The sequence below is a fragment of the Struthio camelus genome, chromosome 1 (genome assembly GCF_040807025.1).
Source record: "Struthio camelus isolate bStrCam1 chromosome 1, bStrCam1.hap1, whole genome shotgun sequence".
Classification (NCBI taxonomy): Eukaryota; Metazoa; Chordata; class Aves; order Struthioniformes; family Struthionidae; genus Struthio; species Struthio camelus.
Window position 1 is genome coordinate 176,744,289 of NC_090942.1, and position 19,475 is coordinate 176,763,763.

The 19,475-nt window shown below is 37.4% G+C and overlaps 1 protein-coding gene across 27 annotated transcripts in view; it reads left to right on the forward strand.

Moving 5' to 3' along the window:
- Positions 1–19,475, forward strand: part of MYCBP2 (MYC binding protein 2) — a 222,431-nt gene that overhangs the window by 69,263 nt on the left and 133,693 nt on the right. For 24 of the 27 annotated variants that reach the window (XM_068929451.1, XM_068929456.1, XM_068929463.1 and 21 more), the window contains 3 exons: positions 6,717–6,836; positions 9,063–9,144; positions 15,662–15,779. In XM_068929451.1, coding sequence (XP_068785552.1) covers positions 6,717–6,836; positions 9,063–9,144; positions 15,662–15,779 — 320 coding nt within the window. Of the gene's footprint in view, positions 1–6,716; positions 6,837–9,062; positions 9,145–10,774; positions 10,877–10,973; positions 11,098–15,661; positions 15,780–19,475 lie in introns of those variants that run through there. The other 3 variants (XM_068929493.1, XM_068929494.1, XM_068929495.1) reach the window with 3 other exon arrangements.

A 19,475-nucleotide genomic window follows, 5' to 3' on the forward strand; every position in this document is an offset into this window, starting at 1 on the left:
TCTTAACTTCTGAAAGAGCTTCAAAGGGAAAAGGAAAACCACTAGTGAAGTGGGTTGTTACTGAAGTAGTGGGGGAGAGGGAACTCACTTGAAAAGGATAAGAAATGCACTTAATCTTCAGAAGGCTTTCCTTGTAAGCAAGATTTTACTTGCATGTTTTTGTTTACTGTGCATAGAAGACAAAAGCACTGATCTCGAGCAATCTGAGGCTGTAATGTTGACTTCAGCACAAGCACGCCATAACATTGGCATTGGAATGCTCTTTAGTCTCACTTTTAAATGTGATGCTTTCCAAACCAGCACCCTTGATTTCTGATGCTTCTGCTAAAGTAGCCTTGTAAAGACTATACCAACCAGACCTTCGAGGTTTTCTGGGAGGGAACATTTATTTTAACCGGTAGTACTGATGAGACCAGTACTAAAGCAGTTGGTACCTGTTCAAGCCTGTCGTTCTGGAGCTACAGAACTTTACTTTATAATGACATATATAAACTTGAATGCGAACAGCCTCTTCAGCACTGACAATTATGGCCCAACTTAAACTATTTTACTGATATAAAATTGTAAAATCTACCTCATTCTTATATGTGAAATTCTTCTGTTGAATTGCTCTGTTGAAACCTCCTTTAACGTCATCATGAACCCTAATTTTCTGGGAAACTGGCCTGTCATCTACTCATTTCAAAGGTCCTTTACTTAGGGTTTATAGAGTTTGCGTATCAAGACTGTTGTTACAAGGAATGTGTTAAACATAGTCTTTCTGGTCTTTGTATCTCCATCATAAGTGCAAATAGAAAGGAGTTGTTACCACTTTCTTGGGGCTCATGGAGTGTTTTGAAACTGAGAAGAAAAATTAGCTTGTGCTTAATACTTATTCTGTAATGAGGCAGCAGCAGCTTCTTAGTCCGCATTTCTGATCCCTGGGGATCACTGGGAATTTGAGTAGAAAAAGATACATAAAAGTCTTCATATGTCTGTACATTTTTCAGCTATAGAAATCAGCTGAGTAGAAATTAAAAACAAAGTAAACTCCTTGAATCAGTTAAATATATGTAGGAAATGCCACCCTTTTTTCTGTATTTGGGTAGTTACTGCAATTTAAAAATATTCTAAACAGTATGAGACCAAATCCCCTCAAAAGGACAAAGGTTAGATGAGGCTGAACCTTTATAGATGAAAAAAGTTACATATCAACCACTTTGTGAATGCTAGTACCAAATTATCAGAAGGTTCAGGAAGATTCAGTTGTAATTCACTCTCAAAACTGTAAAATACACTCTCTGAAGGCTAAGGCACTTTGAAGCACTCACTGAAGGGCACCTGACAACGAAAACGTAGTTCTTAGACTTAGGCGTGAATGATGCAGGAATCTTTATAATTTCCATATTGACACTTCTATGGTCTGATAGTCTTATTTTCAAACACTATATATTACTGAACAAGTTCAAAGCACGGCTGAAGTTTTTTTGCATAAGACTTTTGGAGAAGATGAATGTTGCACAAAAAATTTCAGAGCCACTTTTTGTTTAATTGATTTACACATTACTGTCATTGAGGGGACACTATAGGCAGGGACTCGCTCAGAATTTAAGTCCTGAGCAATAGTAGTGTATGTCAAACCTCACGAGAATACATAATCGGAAGCTGTTGCTGTCATGTCTCGTCACAAGTATTAATCACAAAGTAGATTGTGATTAACACCAAAGTAGATTACTTTTTTTCTTTTAAATAACATTTCTTTTTTGCCATTTTAAGTTCTGTCTCTCTTTTCAAACTTCTGTGCCATCTTTCATATCTGCCCCTCTCTTCCCCATCACTCGGTAGTTCTTTTTGGAGGCTTAAAATTCGTTAGAGGAGGTTGCCCAGAATTCTGAGAATATTAGAAGAAATTCTTCATGTGAAATACTGCAAAGAGAAAGCTATGCCTATGGCCTGCTCGAGCTCAGCAGGATCGGTAGTGGCCAATAGGGAAAGAAGATGCTTCTGAAGAAATTACCTCAATTGAACAGATATATAAAATATAGTATTGATATGACCTTTGGTTCGTTCTCTAGAGTTCAGAAATGCTTGTGGTTTCCTTGTTTTGTGAAAAAACCCACCACTTAAATGATTTACTCCAGAAGTTATGTTAGCTAAGTGATATGGACAGTTATTCTTTGCCATTTTTAAGGTCCTTACAAGGATCTCTAATGTATCTGTAGAAAATAAGGTTAAATCATAAATGTGTGCCTTTTTGTCCATCTGATAATTAAAGCTGAATACCTAATAAAAGAAGACAACACTGAAGATGGCCTCCCTGATTTCTGTTCTCTGTTTGAAAGTGACTAGAGGTGGATGGATCTCTGTAGTCCTCCAAAGCACCTTTCCATGTGGCAAAGTATCCAATTCACAAAAAAATGCCTATCAGACAAATACACTTCCTTTACTTTTAGTTCATTTAGCATACAAAAACAAGTGCATGGAGATCATGGGTATGCTTTGCCGTTGCTCAGGATTGCAGTTTTACTTGAGTCCAAGTCAGATCATGGAACAAGGAACTTGGTCTCTCAATTCCTGTTTGCATTTACTTATTGGTTAAATTAAGCAAGCAAGCCAGTACTGGTACAAAAATTCAGGATACGGATGTTCTTGAGTTCATAATTTAAATGCAAGTTAATTATCTTACGTGTCATGCACTTGCGATTCTACATACCAGACTTCACTGAGAAGTTCAGTTAAGGTCTGTAGCAAGCTCTCAGCCATCCAACAGGCTTATTTATTCTTCTGCCCTCCCAAGATGGATGATTTTTCACAACCAGAAGGAGATTCCTTTCCCTCCCCACCTGTATTGTAGCTGTAATACTGGTTGCCGGTATTTCAACTGAAGCCTGGAGTGGACAGCCAAGAAGCTACAGTCACAGACTGATTTGTTCAAGAAACATTGCTATTGTAAAGACTATTAATGTTAGTAAGGCATTCAGAATATCTTGTGAGGGTTGTACGTCACAGATACTAACCACCAGTAAACTGGACTGATAGCTATTATTTAGGTAATCTCTGCTAAACTAAACAAATCTGTATTGACATTTGCTGTGGTATTAAGAGACAGTTTTTTCTATACCTTTTTTCTATATATTTTTTTGTGTACACAGCCTTGTTACTTTAGAGCTTTTACAAGTCTCACGTTTCTTCTGTGAGGAGAAGAAACGTACCACTAGGCATCCTTAGAAGCACTTTTCCTCTCCTCCAAACTGGTCATTGAGAAATGAAATACCACGCAAACTACAGCTGGGGAACACTGACAAAGTTTTTTGCCCCAGGTCTAAGTCCAGGTTTTGTGACTGGACCTGTGTGAGAATGTATCTTTTTTTTCATTTCTCACTTTTTCAAGGTACTGAAAGGGAAGTGGTTGACCCAATACTTATTTGCAGCCTTACCTGTAAGAGTAAGAAAATGCAAGGCTTGCTTCTTCTGGCCGGTACTGCTAGAAAAATAGCGTATGTGTTGCCCATGTAATGGAGTACATAAGTATGCAGTACAGCTCAAAAATTCAGTTGCTGTAAAGGTGAGTGATAGTGTTCTGTGTAGTCTGGAACATGTTAGTCAAAAGACTTTTTTGCCATAAACAATGATTAGGTGAACCTTATTTTGGTTAGGTACAAGAGTTTTATGCTTACTGCACATAGATGATTTCCGAAGACTCAGTCAATTCAAAATTCATGAGACATTTACTAACCATTCAAGGAAAGCTAAGAGAATTTTCTTGTCAAGCCTGCAAATTTCATGGTTAAGCAAAGTAAAATGTATCCTGAAGTCAGTTGCTTCCATTCCTGCATTCTTAAATGCTTTGAGAAGTTAGCCTCACAACTTAGAAAGGCTAATTCTGGAAAACTTTTTCCTTTAAAATAAATTTATTTCTTCAATAAGGAAGCACAAAATTTGTCTCATATGAACGGTCTTTTTCTTCATCTCACACAACAGTATTTAGTGATGTCCTATGTGTAGTATGGTGTCATACTTTCATTTAAAACTTTGGAAAAAATGAGAATATGTCTAGAAACATTTTTTGTTCAAAGGTTCAAGGTCTCTTACTTATTATTTGTGAAAATAGCAGTCCTAAACTCTTTGTTAGCAATTTTTGAAGCACCTAAAAACGGTACGTCCTTCCTTAACAGTGGAATAAGAAATGCAAGTGCATGCGTTCAAGTGTTTGCAGGTCACTTGCTATGTCACTGTTATATGACCAGAATACGACTTTTGCTAATTTTTTTAATATGACTGTACATTGGCGACATGGTTGCTGTGTATCTAATTGGTTTCATCATTGCAAGCACCTGCAGTCCCATCACATGCTTGCTGGACTTACGCATTCCTTGCAGGTGACTGGACAAGTGCATTTGCACAGTGGGAGTGGTTGATTTTTTGTCATGCCCATCAGTGACACAAGTGGAGCCAGGGTCCACAGGCATAGACTTCCAGAACAATTCACTTCTCTTTGCTCTTATCTGAAAAGCTTGTGTGAAATAAGGAAGCGGTAAGCAGGCTGCCAACGGAATAAATTATTCTGGTGGCAATATTTGCCCTCAGATCCATCACTTGTTTACCTTGGCATATAGATTTTAATACAAAAGTAAGCATAAAAAGCTCATAGGTCCTGTTTTTTGCGAATAGTCAAACTGTTAAATAAAAGACTAGAAACATATTAAGGCAAAATTATATGACCAATAGAAAAACTTTTATGTTTGCAGTATAGTAATTTTGGTGAAATAGTGATTGCCTCTATCTGCTTTTGTTATTCCTGATGTTCATTAAAAAAAAAAGTTACCACTTCACAGAGAAACTTTCGAACTTTTTTTTCCTAATACGCATGTTGTCTAGTAGTATACAATAGACGTTGCTAGAAATGCCTCTAAATTCCCATGTCAATTCTGAGAGCTAGGGAGTTCCTTTACCATATCTCCACTTCACATACATACACTAATTATGTAGTACAAGTGTGCTTTTTGGTAAAGTTTGCCCACTTCTTAGAAGGAAGAGATACTTCACTTACTGTTTAAACCTAATTCTCTAAAAGCTCTTCTTAATATCTGTGTGCACTATTTTCTCTGCAGAGATAGAATGCATGGAGATTCATATGTCTTTTTCACGTACCGTATTCACATACCTTCTCTACACAATTATTGCTAGAAAATAACTTTTTTCAGAACAGTGATGTTTGTTAAAATTGATTAATAATAAAAGTGTGAAATGACTTTACTTTAATGGCAGTTTGTGTGCAGTAAAAGGAAAAAAAAAGCAATATCTATAACAACAGGGTTATGTTTTAAGGTCTGAAAGATTTGCAAGTCTTTAAGTGCTATACTGCACACAGTGAATAATGAAGACTCAGAGTTCAAAGACTTCCATGAATAATTATTCAGGAAAACATTACATGTAGAAATAGTAGATATAGATCTAAACTACCAACATACTATTTGAAGCAGCAGTTTTTTTACCTCTGTCAGTTTTGTTAATAAAAGAGTAATCAGTCGGAATTACCACAGATGGGATGTGGAATTTCTTGGGGGCAGTTATTTTTCACTTCAGGAATTTTGTCCTGGATCTCTGTGCGAGCATAGAAACCTCTCTGGTTTAAATAGCTAAGTGTTCTGTTACAAAATCTACAGATATTTGCTGGGCTGTATATACTGAAATCATATATGAAATTCTTCGTTATGACTATACACTTCCTTTAGAGCTTTCATTGACAGCTTTCTTCCCAAGACTAAGCAGTTTACTGATGATGAATATGCTGCGCGTTTCTCTGTCATTTTAGTTTCCTGCTACTATTATGAAACCAGTGGCAATATAATTTCTCAGAATCGCAGAATGGTTGAGGTTGGAAAGGACCTCTAGAGAACATCTAGTCCAACCCTCCTGCTCGGGCAGGGTCACCTGGAGCACGTTGCCCAGGGTTGTGTCCAGATGGCTTTTAAATGTCTCCAAGGATGAAGACTCCACAACATCTCTGTAGTTACAATCTAACTATTAGAGGACTTTAAAATGACATTTTGATTTCTGGAGAGGATCGTGGCTTTCAAGAAATTTATAAATAATACACTTATCACCTTAATGCTCTTATCAGATGTAAGGGCAGTTTGACATTAGGAAGCAATCACACACACCATACTTGCTAAAAGAAATCAGAGAAACAATGTCTAAAAATACATCTTAAATCAAAAGGGAATGGACACAGTAGTAGTGAGTATGTTGCCGATGTCTGAGATGGAACTGCATAAATAGTTGTTAGTTATGTAAGATAAGGACTGTATGACCAACTTGGAGTCAAGTAAAATCCTTAACAAGTTTTTTCGGTTTAATTGCTGTGCTATCTGTGTACTTCAAAACGTTATTTTATTGAAAAATTAAAGTGATAGTTATTAAGCAAAGCTTCTGAAGTTATTTCAAGTTTCTGTTTTGCTGATCATTTTTGTTGACTCTTTAGAAGTTCCTGCTTTAGAGGATATTGTATTTTCCAGTATGTAACTTTGATGCAGTAGATTGTTTAGAAGTATATTTTCTGTCCTCTTTCAAGTCTACTTCATTGACATGTTTTGAGCTGTTTCTCTCACTCTTCCGTGAGTTCTTGCTCCTATCTTATGAAGTGGGGGGGATTTATATGCTATTCTTGTTCTGTTCTTTCTTCTAACATAATATTTTTAGAAGACTAGGTATATAATTATAAATTGTGTTTACAGATGGGAGTGGAGAAAGAGGGGAGAAGGATGCCAGCAAAATCACAACCTATCCACCAGGGGCCGTCCGCTTTGACTGTGAACTGCGAGCCATACAAGTCAGTTGTGGATTTCACCATTCAGGTAAAAAAAATGAAAATTTTAATTACGCTTTAGAGTTTGAGGTTTTTTTTATTGTTGTCATATGTAGTTCCACTGCTTTATGTTTAGTGTTCAATAAGGATGTATGCTGGGAACATTAAGAAGTTGAATAAGTTTCAGTATCACTGTGTAGCCTGCTTCTCTGTCCTTCAGCAGTGAAAAGGGCTAGAAATACCGTATATGGAATTAACTCAGAGCTTGTAAGCAAGTTTTGAGCCATTTGGTAACATGTGCAAGTCAAGTTTCCAACCCTGTGTAGAGAGGCAAGCTGTGATAGGTTGTGGAAGGTGGTACAGATATTTTAGTGTGATGTTCCAATAGGAGCTGTTAGCTGTGCTTCTCAGAAAGGCTAACTAGCACTGGTGCAGTATCACATTAAGATGTGTGTCTTGCTTCAGTTTTCTGAACTGCAGTTCACACTGTTGCCCTCAAAGTGGTTTAATGTTAGTGCTAGTTTATGCCACCTCCCTACCAATGGCCTCTCTTTTTCTGAATGATGAAAATGATCCTGTGTGACTTCCCTGTATATTTTGACTTACTAGAAGGGGTAAACTGTAAATCTTATGTGGTACAGGGTTCTTCTTACTGAGCAAGAAAGATCTGTATGCTGATAAGCAGGCAAAAACTATTGTAATCATTTCAACAGTTTTTTTTTGAACTAAGCCAGTAAGGGTTGCTCTTGAAAGAAAATGTAATCTGTCATTTGCTTCTTTTCTGACTGTTCTTAATGGATATCTTGCTGGATAAAAGCAGATTACATAACCGTGTAAACACTGGCAGTTACAGTTATGAGTGATGGTAAAAAATAGCACCCTCTTCTTCTGAGTGTTTTTAAATATATTCATGTAGTGAGTATGTATATGTCTAAGGGCTTGACACCTGGTTTTTTTTTTCCTTATCAATGTATATAGCTTATCCCAGCCCCACATACTGAAGGAATGTAGGGAATTTGCTGTGTAAAAAATATTTGTATGAAATATAAGAAATACTTCTTCAAAGAAGATTTTTGACTGTATTGAAAGAATATTCTGTGTACATACATGCCTTTGTAGAAGTTCTAAGGTGGTCATCATATTTTTGAAGTCTTATCTATCTACTTTAATATGTATATGAAAAGCTATTTTAGCTAAATAGCCGAGACAAGGTCTTTTTGGCTTACTTGTTATCCATATGCTTTAAGAATATTCACCACTAATGAAAGTTCAATGAAAGTTGAAAAAAAATCAGTCTTCCAAGCTTGAACTTAATTTTCACTTTTGCTAATTACAATGTAAATCTCATTTGAAAGAACTGTATATGGACATTAATGAGTGAAAGTAAATACAGTGTTTGATGATGTCTTTATTCAGTGTTAAAGACCTGCATAAGGCTATTTAAATGATTATGTTTGATGTTTGCAGTTAGATAAAAATGTCTCTTTGTGGGACCAGTCTCTCACAGTAAGTTTTTTAGTTGTTCACCACTTTAGTTTGTATAGTTAATCTTTTTTAAAGTTTCAGTCTTTCAGTAAGAAAAACAGTACATGCATGGTATCTTTTCCTGTAGAAATAGTAAAATGGATCTGTCCAGCTCTTAGCAAGCAAATAAAGGTAGAAATAGTTTCGGAAATCTACTGATAGATACCTCAGTTTAGCAGTCAGTTTTTCTGATTTTGCTGACTTGCTCATTTTTAATAAAAGGGCTTGCTTCTCCTACTCTCTCCTCAAAATACAGTTATACTGTAGATCTTTAATCTCTTTAAATTACAGAATTAAAATATAATTTGAAAGATACATTATAATTTGTAGTCTATCTCCTAGCAAATCTGGGTATATGAGATGTGGTCTGCAAAACACAGAAGAGGCTTCTCTAGAATGTTTAATATGTGTACATGTAGTACTTGTACAGTAGATCTTGTTCAATCCTTACTAGGATCAGCACTTTGCAGAACTGGAACCTGGAGATGAATTTCTGTGGATACTTCTGCGCGTACAAATTTTAAGGGTCAGAATAGCTCTGGTAATGCAAATAGCTGCAGCAGTGTCACTTGCACATTTAAACTGAAGTATGCAATCCTTTTCCAGCTCAGCAATAAAAATTTCTATCCTCTTTAGCCATACTCAGCTTCTTAAATATTTTTAATCATGTATGGCGCGAATGGAAACATGGACCTGTGAAAACTTTTACTATATCTGAGAAATACTGATTTGTTTATTTGTTTGTTTCCAGTGGTTTTAATGGAGAATGGTGATGTTTACACATTTGGATATGGGCAGCATGGGCAACTTGGACATGGTGATGTTAATTCCAGGTAAGCTGAAAAGTAATCGAAGGTCATGATTGTATGTTGATGTATGGCTATATAAAGAGTGGCTAAAATTCGCTGTTTCTCTGTAGCTAGGAAGTGGGAAAACTCAACTATTGTCCAAATTAGAAGTTGATAAACTCTCAACCTAAGCTTATGCGCTATACCCTGCTGGATAGATGCATGGTTAACAGTAACCATACTATTGCACTGTATAAGCAATCTGTTTAATATGTGAAAGCTTCTGTATATAAATATTGGCATAACTTTGATAATTAACTTGAAAGTTCTTCAGTCTTTTCACCTCTGTGCCACATATATGAGTGCATAACGTTGAAATCTGATGAATATTTCATTCTACAAAATATCACATATGCAATAATTCAAGTAGTATGATGTTATAAACTTAGATTACTCTGTTTCTGTTACATTGCTGGCAGTAGTCCATTTGTGATAAAATCTCCTTTTTTATTTGTTTCTTAAATAATCCCCTAAATTAAGTCACTTTTAGTTTGAGACTCAGCTGCATTTTATAGACACCTAATTTAGGTGTCAGCATGGGAGAGACATGTTTACTTTCTTTGTGGTCGATGGAAAAACACTCAGAGAAGTCAATAGGGTCTGGAGAGCTATTTGGCTAACTAGATATATATCTACTCACTCAGTAAGTATGCTCTGTAAGTAGCTCTGTTAACTGTTGGCTAGATCTCTGTTGACTACAATGAGGGCGCAGACAACTGAATTCAGGTGTCTTTAATGTGAAGCTCAATCTCACCCTTAGTATCTCTTCTGGTCACTAAAGTATCAGTGTCCAGCCATAAAAGGAAATGTAATAATGTCATTCTTTGGGCAAGCACATATACCATGTGCACATAAGACACAGGATTTTGAATAGCAGGAATCACTGGGGCTTCGCAGATGTCCCGTAATGCCTAGTATTCTTATGTAAGAGGTGGAGCATCTATTACCTGTCTTCAGTTCTGTCCTTTTTCTTGTAGCAGTGAGGTGAAAATTACTTGAGCATCTATCCTCCTAATCTCTTTGGAGACTTTCAAATCATTTCTTTTACCAAGTTTCTGAAGAAATCTTCATCATCTTAAAACTCATTGGCTTCACTAAACAAAGGGGAAAAGGGAAGGAAGGAAGACACTTTACTGGAAGTATTACTTGGCACTGACTGCTGTGCTTAATGGTAATCTCTAAACTGTTACCCCTACTACAGTTTATGTTGGATTGGTGAATGCAGTCTGTGTTTCTGCCCGTGCTAGGACTACATCACAGATAAGTACTCTTTTTTCCTTCCTGGAAATTCATTGAGAATTGGTCCAAGCTATGACTGCTTTAGCAGGCAATTCAAGTCACTGCTAAAATAAGGTTAGTTTCTCCCTTCACTACTGAGTAGGTTCAAACAGCAGTGGCATTTTCACTGATAACTTACTATCTCCCATTTCCAACTTTGATGAAATCACTTGGCATTTCTGATGACATCGGGGCTGTCTGCTCTATTTATTGCAGGCAATAAACCCCACATCTGTTGCTTATTAAGACAGAAACTGGATGGAGACCAAATGCAGTTCAGAACGAGATCCTAGAGGAGAATATGGAACATTCTGTCTCAAAGGATAGTGCTTGACCAGGCCTAGCATGTGAGGAGGTACAAGGGGCTTGGCACTGGCTTACGTATTGTTCTGCAGCAGACCCTAGGCAATGTCTGAAAAAAACCTTGACAGAATTTCGAGTATGTCCTATGCATGAGAACTGGCTATAATGCTATATTGCTGTTTAGCACCATCATTCAAATGGTAATTTCCTCATTGATGTACTTCTTTTTCCAGCTTTAAGTAGAGATCTCTCCTCTGTCCTCACAGTAAGGGACTCAGAGAAGGAAACAGGGAATCCTTATGCAGAGTTCCACCTGAGTTGGGATGCAGTGGTGCTCAGATGGCCAGCTCCAGCCAGGTCAGTGGTATGTCAGTCATGCAGTGTGTCACATTGCCTGTATTGACCTCGAGAAGACCATTGTCTTCTGAATCCAGGAACTGATACTCTACTGTGCTTCCAGGAAAAAAAAAAGAGGGAGTACTATTTAGGCAGCCTAGCTATTAAATATGAGGGCCCCTGAAAGCAAGAACTGACAGGAACAATGCAGCAACTCTCATCCTCATCTGAGGGAGCCATCTTCATTGCCAGGTGAAGCAATGAAGTAAGTTCCTGAGCAGTGATTGATGACTTATCCTTTCAGAGACTTCTGTCTTGCAGTGTATACAGTCAGGCAATAGTTCAATGAGTTTTGAAAATGCTTTAATATTTTGAATTCTGTACAGCTATCCTGAAATGTCTTTGTCCTTAATAAAAGGAATTCTGGATCTATATCTTAGAGTATGGTAAACCCCACAAATTCTTCCTCCAGCTTCCGTAGGAAGGAGGCATATTACATGCCCTTGGAGGGCTATGCCTGCAAGCAAACAAAACAGCATATGTACAGGTTGACTTGGTTCTGAATAAACCATTGATAGGACTGAAGTGGTGTGGAGGAACAAGTAATATGCACAGGATGGTCTTATTTTTTCTCCAGCAAGGTCTTTAATCATTCACAGACAGACCGCTTCAGTATAAGTGATCTGGTTCCTGAGAGATTTTTTTTTCTGTTTGGGTACGCTGGATCTTGGAGCTATTGAGCTGATCTGCATAGTCTTTCTGTTCTAAAGTCGACAGTGACAGATGTTGATGATCTATGCACAACAACAGGGGTTTCTTAGCCTCTGTCATAGGGATGCTTATGCTCTCCTAAAACTAGATGCAGAATGGATGGATAGAAACTCAGTGGGATCAAGCAATGCTTTAAAGTACCTAGTCTTGTTGAAAAATAGTGAGTCTTGCATTTTGCTAAGCAAAGGGCTATCTCTTGCAGATGCTTCTCTCAAGAAACTGTGACTCCAAACTCCAGATTCTTTCCTTTATTGTTCAAAATTTGCCTGCATTTCTTACACAGGCTGTTGGTTTCGACACCGTGTTAGCAAACACATGATTTGGTGATCAAGCTCCAGAAATGGAACCTCTGAAGTAAGACAACCCTATTGTGTCTTTACTTCCCAGGAGTCAGCAATGATATGGAAGAAATATTGAGCGGGCCTTCCATGGACCGTCATATACATTCATTTTAAGGATAAAACATAGAGACTATATCCTACTAATATCTCTAGGAAAAAAAACATGTCCAGCATCTCTGCTCCATAGGACTCTATTTCTAGACTCACTGTCTGGTATTTTTCAGCACTGGAGTACCAGTCTTATTTACACCTTTTCGCTAGATACATCTACTAACATCTAAAATCAATAAATCCCCATTTTTTTTACTCCCATATTGCCCAGCCCTGACTGTGACTGACAGGAATTTTAGTACAATTTTCACAGTAACAGCCTATGCTTTTTTGAACCTGGTTTTACAGCACCATGGTCAGCTGCCCTGAGTGAAATCTTCCCTTGCCTGGCAGCCTGCTTTGGCAGGGTAAGTCTGGATAAGTACCATGGACAGCGATGGTTCCAGCAGTAGTTGCAGGACGTGTTTTCAAAGGACAACCACATCCACTGCCAGCAATGCTTACTCTTCAGGGTGAAAGAGAGTTTCTGTGCAGGCAGCCTAAATGCATTTGGACCTTTTGCAGGATCCTGAGTTATCTGATGCGTGTATATCTTTCCTGCCTTTTATTCAAATGTTTTAGGTTTTCCCAAGTAGTCTCAGATTGCAATCTGTATAGTTGAGATGGGTCTTTTGTGATGATACTAAGAGTCTTATTTCATACCCAGAAGCCAAAGAATCTGCTATGTTCATACCAAAATTTCCTTCAACTCCTTTTGAGAATATTTCTTACTTTCTCTCATTCAAATGGAGAAAGACCGATTATCAAAACTTTGGCCAGAAGATCTCTCAGACACTTAAGTGTCTGCAGAGTTTATCTGTGTTGAGTTTCAGATGAATAGAGAAATACTTAATAACATCACAAGTTTTAAATTTCATATAAATCAGTCAAACCTGCTCTTTTTTTTCACTAAATCCCTCCTTTTATGGAGTGAAAACTATTTCTTTACAGTTTTACTTTGTTTTGTTGGCACGGCCAAATATCTTGGACTTTTTTTTGTTAATTTTATAAGTGTAGTATAATTAGCCTCTCCAAAAGGCAAGCTATCATAATGATAAAGCTGTCTATGAGAATAGCATATTCTCTCTACATTAGTTGCCTGTCCAATTTTGCTCAGCTACAACTAACAGAGTATCTTTCGTGCTCCTCAGATAACTTTGCTGGTAGAGTCAACCAGCAAGATAGAAAGGAGGAGTAAGGATTGGAGGTTTGTTGGTTTGTTTTTAATATAAATTACTATTTTTATAGTTATCAGAGTAAACATGATGTTTGTGAGAGTAAAGGACTGAATTCTGCTTGCTAGCCATCTGCAGTGGGATTCACAAAAACATGCACTTCAAGGAAGAAGTAACTCTGGCTCTTTGAAATTATTCATTGTGTCTCCCATACTCTACCTTGCCATCTGCTGTGAGAGTCTTTAAGTCATCATGGAATTCAAACTACAGGAAAACGGAGAGAAACTTGCAGAGTTTTTTGCCCTATGTCATTTTACGTGAGAGTATAGAGAGTCATGCAATGCATATGTAAGTCCAGGAAACACCAATTCCCATCTATTATGCTTCAGATACACAAGCAGTGATAATAGCATCTTAATGAATTTATTACCTTTGGGATAAATAGCTTCTGTGATAATAGTTTAGTTTTCATCCATCAAATAGACAAAATGTTCACTTTATATTTAAAAGTATAGGACTGATAATTTCATGCCTGCAGTTGTCACAATTTTTAGGGGAAAAAAGCTTTAGTGAAAAGTTTTGAGAGAAAGAATCTTTCATTGATTTTTTTTCTTTCTAAGAGGGGTAATTTTAGCTACATTTCATTTCTCCTTCAGTGCCTTTTCCAGCTTGCCTTAAAGTTAATGGGAGTTGAATGATGTCCCAGTAATGTTTCTTTTGTTTTTAAAATGTTTCATCATTGCTGCTGCTGAACTTCATTTGGAGTGGGTGTGTGTAATCTTCTTGGTGTGTAAACCCACATGATTGTAGACCAACAAAGGCCTTTAAATTTATGAATGTTGTGTTGTGCATCCTGTACCACATTTTATGCTTTCTCTCCATCTCCACCATTCTTCTTTTCCATATTTCCATGTGCCTCTATCTTCCCTTCTCTTTCTCCTACCCTGTCTCTTTACCTCCTGAACAGACACGATGCCTTTCCTTTCTCCCACTTTCTCTACTTTTTTACCTGCAATTTAGCCAAAAACAGAATGTGCAAATAACCCATATTTTTCCCCATCAGCTGCTGAACAATAGCTAAGTAACTATGTACTAACACTTCCTTGTTGAGCATAAGACAGCCTGTTCTTATTTTAGATTGACCTACTTTTGAAAGTCCATATTTAAATGTGAGTTTAGAAGGGTGCTCTTGTTCTGTGGTCAGTTACCAACATGAGGTCTTTCAGGAACAAGCTTTTCTTCAAATTCACATTCTTTGTAAGTCCAAAATAATTTTGAAGTGTAGGTAGACACTCATTATGTGGTTCAAAGACTGCTGCAGTTCTGGTAGGCTCCTGTTCAGTTTGGTGTCATTTAGATTACAATTTTAGTTTTAGTATCTCATGCTTCATTCTTTTTGTCTTTCGGGCTATTTCTTTTCTAAGATATCTTTTAATTTTTTTCTTTCTTTACTTCTTGTTCATACTATTGATTTTTTTCCTTTCACTCCTACTGAGTTGGGACATTGATTTCCCTATGCCTGTTCATATTGGGGAGGCATAAAGATTAGACTTTTCCAGATCTTTCTGGAAAACAATATGACGAGGATTGACAGTCTGAATTTAATGTAAAGTCATTTTTCAATGTATTATTCTCCAGTAGAAAACTTCTGGAGGTGGGTAGACATTCTCTCCCTTTTATAACTCCCTAGACAGCTATCTCAGGAGGGTCATATCACTACTATTTCTGGTAATTGTACTAGAGTTTCAACCGTGTAAGTCTTTGATTGTTTCAATGTAAAGAATTTTATTTTTAACCATCATTCACACTCCAGTATGTTTTAATGCTGCATTTTTCTAAGTGTAATCTATTAGTGTAATCCTACAGTAATAAATTAAATTAGTCATTTTTATGCTATGGTAATTTCTTGAGTTTAATTGAAAAGGGAATTTAACCTGGTTCCCTGTAACAAAAGGGGACTAAACTTAAGTATTCAGAGCAGTCTTTCACACCTGTTTCAAAAGATTTTTTCCTTGATAGTCCTTCAGTTCACTCTCGTTAGATATTAATTTTTCATTTAATATGTAAGATATTGCTTGGCTCTGGTTCCGTACAGTATGTGAATATAGTGAATCTATTTTACAGTCAGTGAAATCGTAATAACACCAGTATATATGTTAAATGTTGCATAAGCATGTATTGATACAAAATTAATTTATTTTGATATAGGGGATGTCCCACTTTGGTGCAAGCATTACCAGGTCCTAGTACACAAGTTACTGCTGGAAGCAACCATACAGCTATACTCTTAATGGATGGCCAGGTTTTCACATTTGGAAGTTTCTCAGTAAGGAAATAATATTTACTTGTGGGAATGAGGTAGTAGTTAATATACTGTGCATCTATAGTAAATTATTCAAAGACCTTTCAAAACTGTCTATTTATATTTGCACACGTAGAACAGCTCAGGACTTCTGCATGTTTTTGTGTCTGTGTCCCTGTTATGTTTACAAATGTGGCCTCTAATGCTGTTGTGGTTAGAAAGGCATGATGCCAAAAATTCTTGGTGTTTTATATTTTGATTAATGATCAGCATTTAATATTGGGCTGTTTTATTAGGTGGACAAGTTTTTTCAAACTATAATTGCTGCTAGCATTGTTGCAATCCCAACTGAATATCTATTGCATATTCTATTACCTGTCTGTACGCATTAGTTGGGAAAGATAACAGGGTCCTGTTTTTCATAGAAATGGGAAAGAGTTACAGACGTTATGCTTAGGGAGTCATTGTTGGCTAATACAGCATAACTCTGGTACTCTTCTTTCATGTTCATATGGCGCATATTCTTCTATGTCCATGTGGAATCCATTTATATATTCATTGAATAAGCACTTAGACATCATTTAACTCCCCTTTCTTCTGACTTTGCAACTTTATGCCTCCTTGTCCTGGCAAATGCCCCCTCACTGCAGTTTCTGCAGAGTAGTCTGTTGCTAGTACTTTCTTACTAATGTCCTTTTGACAAAAGCTAGAGTACAGGTAATGAGCTATTTTTATATGCTTTAAGAACAATATACTGCCAAACACAAAGGAAGAGCACCTTTTGAAACCTTTTGGGGTTTTTTTAAACAAAAAAAAATAAAAAAAAGAAATTTTTAGAATCAGTAAACCCTAATTTTAATTAAATCTGTGCCATAGGAAGACTCTTACATTAGATAATATTTTGTTGTTTTTCAGGTCGGGAGTAAAAAATGTTGATGTATGTCTTTTTCAAAGGTGATTTGGGCACAAAAAAGCTTAAGCTCTATTGACTTTCAGTGAAAGAGCCTCTGGAAAGCCAAATTCACTTTGAAAAATAGGACTTAAAAATCTATCTCTTAACTGAGCTTTTTTTCTTTTTCTAAAAAAATGTTGAGACCATATTTAAACCACCTGATGTATGTATCTGATTTTAATATTGTAATGAGAGAAAGTTGGTTGACAGCCTTATAAATCAGAAAAGCTGAAAATCAAGTACATAACCTGTAGATACCTTCACTAATTTCCTTACATACAGAAGGAAGTTTTCCTGTCTTGCACGGAGTTTCTCTCATATTTGTCAAAAGTCTTCATTTGAAAGTAAATTTATAAATCGTAAAAGCACGAAATAGGCAAAACCAGCATTGAGATGAAATGAAAACAGAAACAGATTAAATTTACAGTATTATAATTTTCAGAAAATAGATTACAAAATAAACATAAAAACGTGTTACTGTTTATTCGTTAATACACTTTTAGTTATAACTAAGGTGTAGAGAACAGTTGGGATTATGTTGGGTATGTATAGTTATAAACTATGGGCTGTTCAAGTTCACTTGGGTTGAAGGATCTACAATGATATCAATGTATCCACTGTCTGTGGACATAATTTACTGAAATTGAATTTACTAGTTAATACTGCATTCAAATCAGCAGGAAATAAAGTGTATATTATTAAGTAGTATCTATAAATGCATGTGTATCCATTACAAAGCTGTATTGTATGCATACAGTATAACAAACTTGATTGGTTTTCATTCTTGGTTCGGCTTTTACAAGTTCCTGACATTGCATAGGTGAATAATGAATTCTCTTCACTCAAAATCAGTTGAAAAGTAAATTTTTAAAGGTGGACTGCACTGCTCCAGTTTATATTTGTTAGGTCATCTGATCAGTCTCTTCCTTTGTGTTTGTTTCTCCCAAACAAAACTGTTTCTTTTACTTCAATATGATATTAAGTAGAGCACGTGGAACACAAATGTGATCCAAAAAACTAAGTAATTTTAAAAGAGCTTTTGAATAAAGATCTTTTGGACTAGAAAAATGACTTTGATAAGTTGAAAAATGTTAGAATGTTTTTGAAAAACAGTGCATAATATTGTGTATACTTATTCTTCTGGTTTGATGATCTCAAAAGTATAGAAATAATTTTATCTTCGAAGACTGTCAATTCAGAACATATCCTTAAGCCATCCTGATTTTTCATTAAAGAAGCTATATGTTGATTGGAGAAAAAAAATTACCTAGCATTAGAAAGCTGGTGAATTTTGTTTCTACAAGGAAATATTCTAGTATTTCTTTGGGTGCTGCACCTCTACTTTCCCAAAGCAAATATGCATTTATAGAGTGGCGTTTTCAAAGTTCCAGTCCGTGTTCTCAGTTCTGTGTACGGATTTTACTAGGTTCCTCTCAATAGGAAGTAAATAAGGTGTCTCTGAAACAGAAGCAGGAATAGGAATTTAGAACTAATTTTTAGGGAATTTCCAGCAAATGTATAATTTAAGGCTTCCCCCTGCCCTTCTAGCTTTCTTACCTCTTAACTTTATGGACTTGATCAACAGCTCAGATTGTCAGTCTCATCCACAGAGTGAGACTTACTCACTGCTGTGAATAACTCTGTGTTAGGTAGAAAGAGAGATGTGTAGTATGCTGGATAGAAAGTATTAGCTGTACATGCCTGTTCTTCTCTCACGTTTTAAATTAAAAGTTACCTTGACTTCATTGATTTGCAGTGAATTTCACAGAATCACAGAACCTCTCCAGAGGTTGGAAGCGACCTCTGAAGATCATCTAGTCCAACCCCCCTGCTCAAGCAGGGTCCTCTAGAGCACGTTACCCAGAATCACGTCCAGACGGGTTTTGACTCTCTCCAGGGAAGGAGACTCCACTACCTCTCTGGGCAACCTGTTCCAGTGCCCTGTCACTCTCACAGCAAAGAAGTTTTTCCTCATGTTCAGGTGGACCTGCCTGTGGTTCAGTTTGTGCCCGTTGCCTCTTGTCCTGTTGCTGGGCACCACGGAGAAGAGGCTGGCCTCATCCTCTTGACACTCCCCCTTCAGATACTTGTACACGTTGATGAGATCGCCTCTCAATCTTCTCTTCTCCAGGCTGAACAGGCCCAGCTCTTGCAGTCTTTCTTCATAGGAGAGGTGCTCCAGCCCTCTAATCATCTTGGTAGTCCTCCGCTGGACTCTCTCCAGGAGTGCCATGTCTCTCTTGTCCTGGGGAGCCCAGAACTGGACCCAGCACTCCAGGTGAGGCCTCCCCAGGGTTGAGTAGAGGAGCAGGATCACCTCCCTCGACCTGCTGGCAACACTCTGGCTCATGCAGTCCAGGAGACCCTTGGCCTTCTTGGCCACAAGGGCACGTTGCTGGCTCATGCTTAACTTGTTGTCCACGAGGACTCCCAGGTCCTTCTCGGCAGAGCTGCTTTCCAGCAGGTCAACCCTCAGCCTGTCCTGGTGCATGGGGGTTATTCCTCCCGAGGTGCAGGACCCTGCACTTGCCTTTGTTGGACTTCAGGAGGTTCCCCTCTGCTCTCCTCTCCAGTTTGACGAGGTCCCTCTGAATGGCGGCACAGCCTTCTGGTGTGTCAGCCACTCCTTCCTGTTTTGTAGCATCAGCAAACTTGCTGAGGGTGCACTCTGTCCCTTCCTCCAGGTCACTGATGAATACATTGAACAAGACTGGACCCAGGACTGACCCCTGGGGGACACCGCTAGCTACAGGCCTCCCACTAGACTC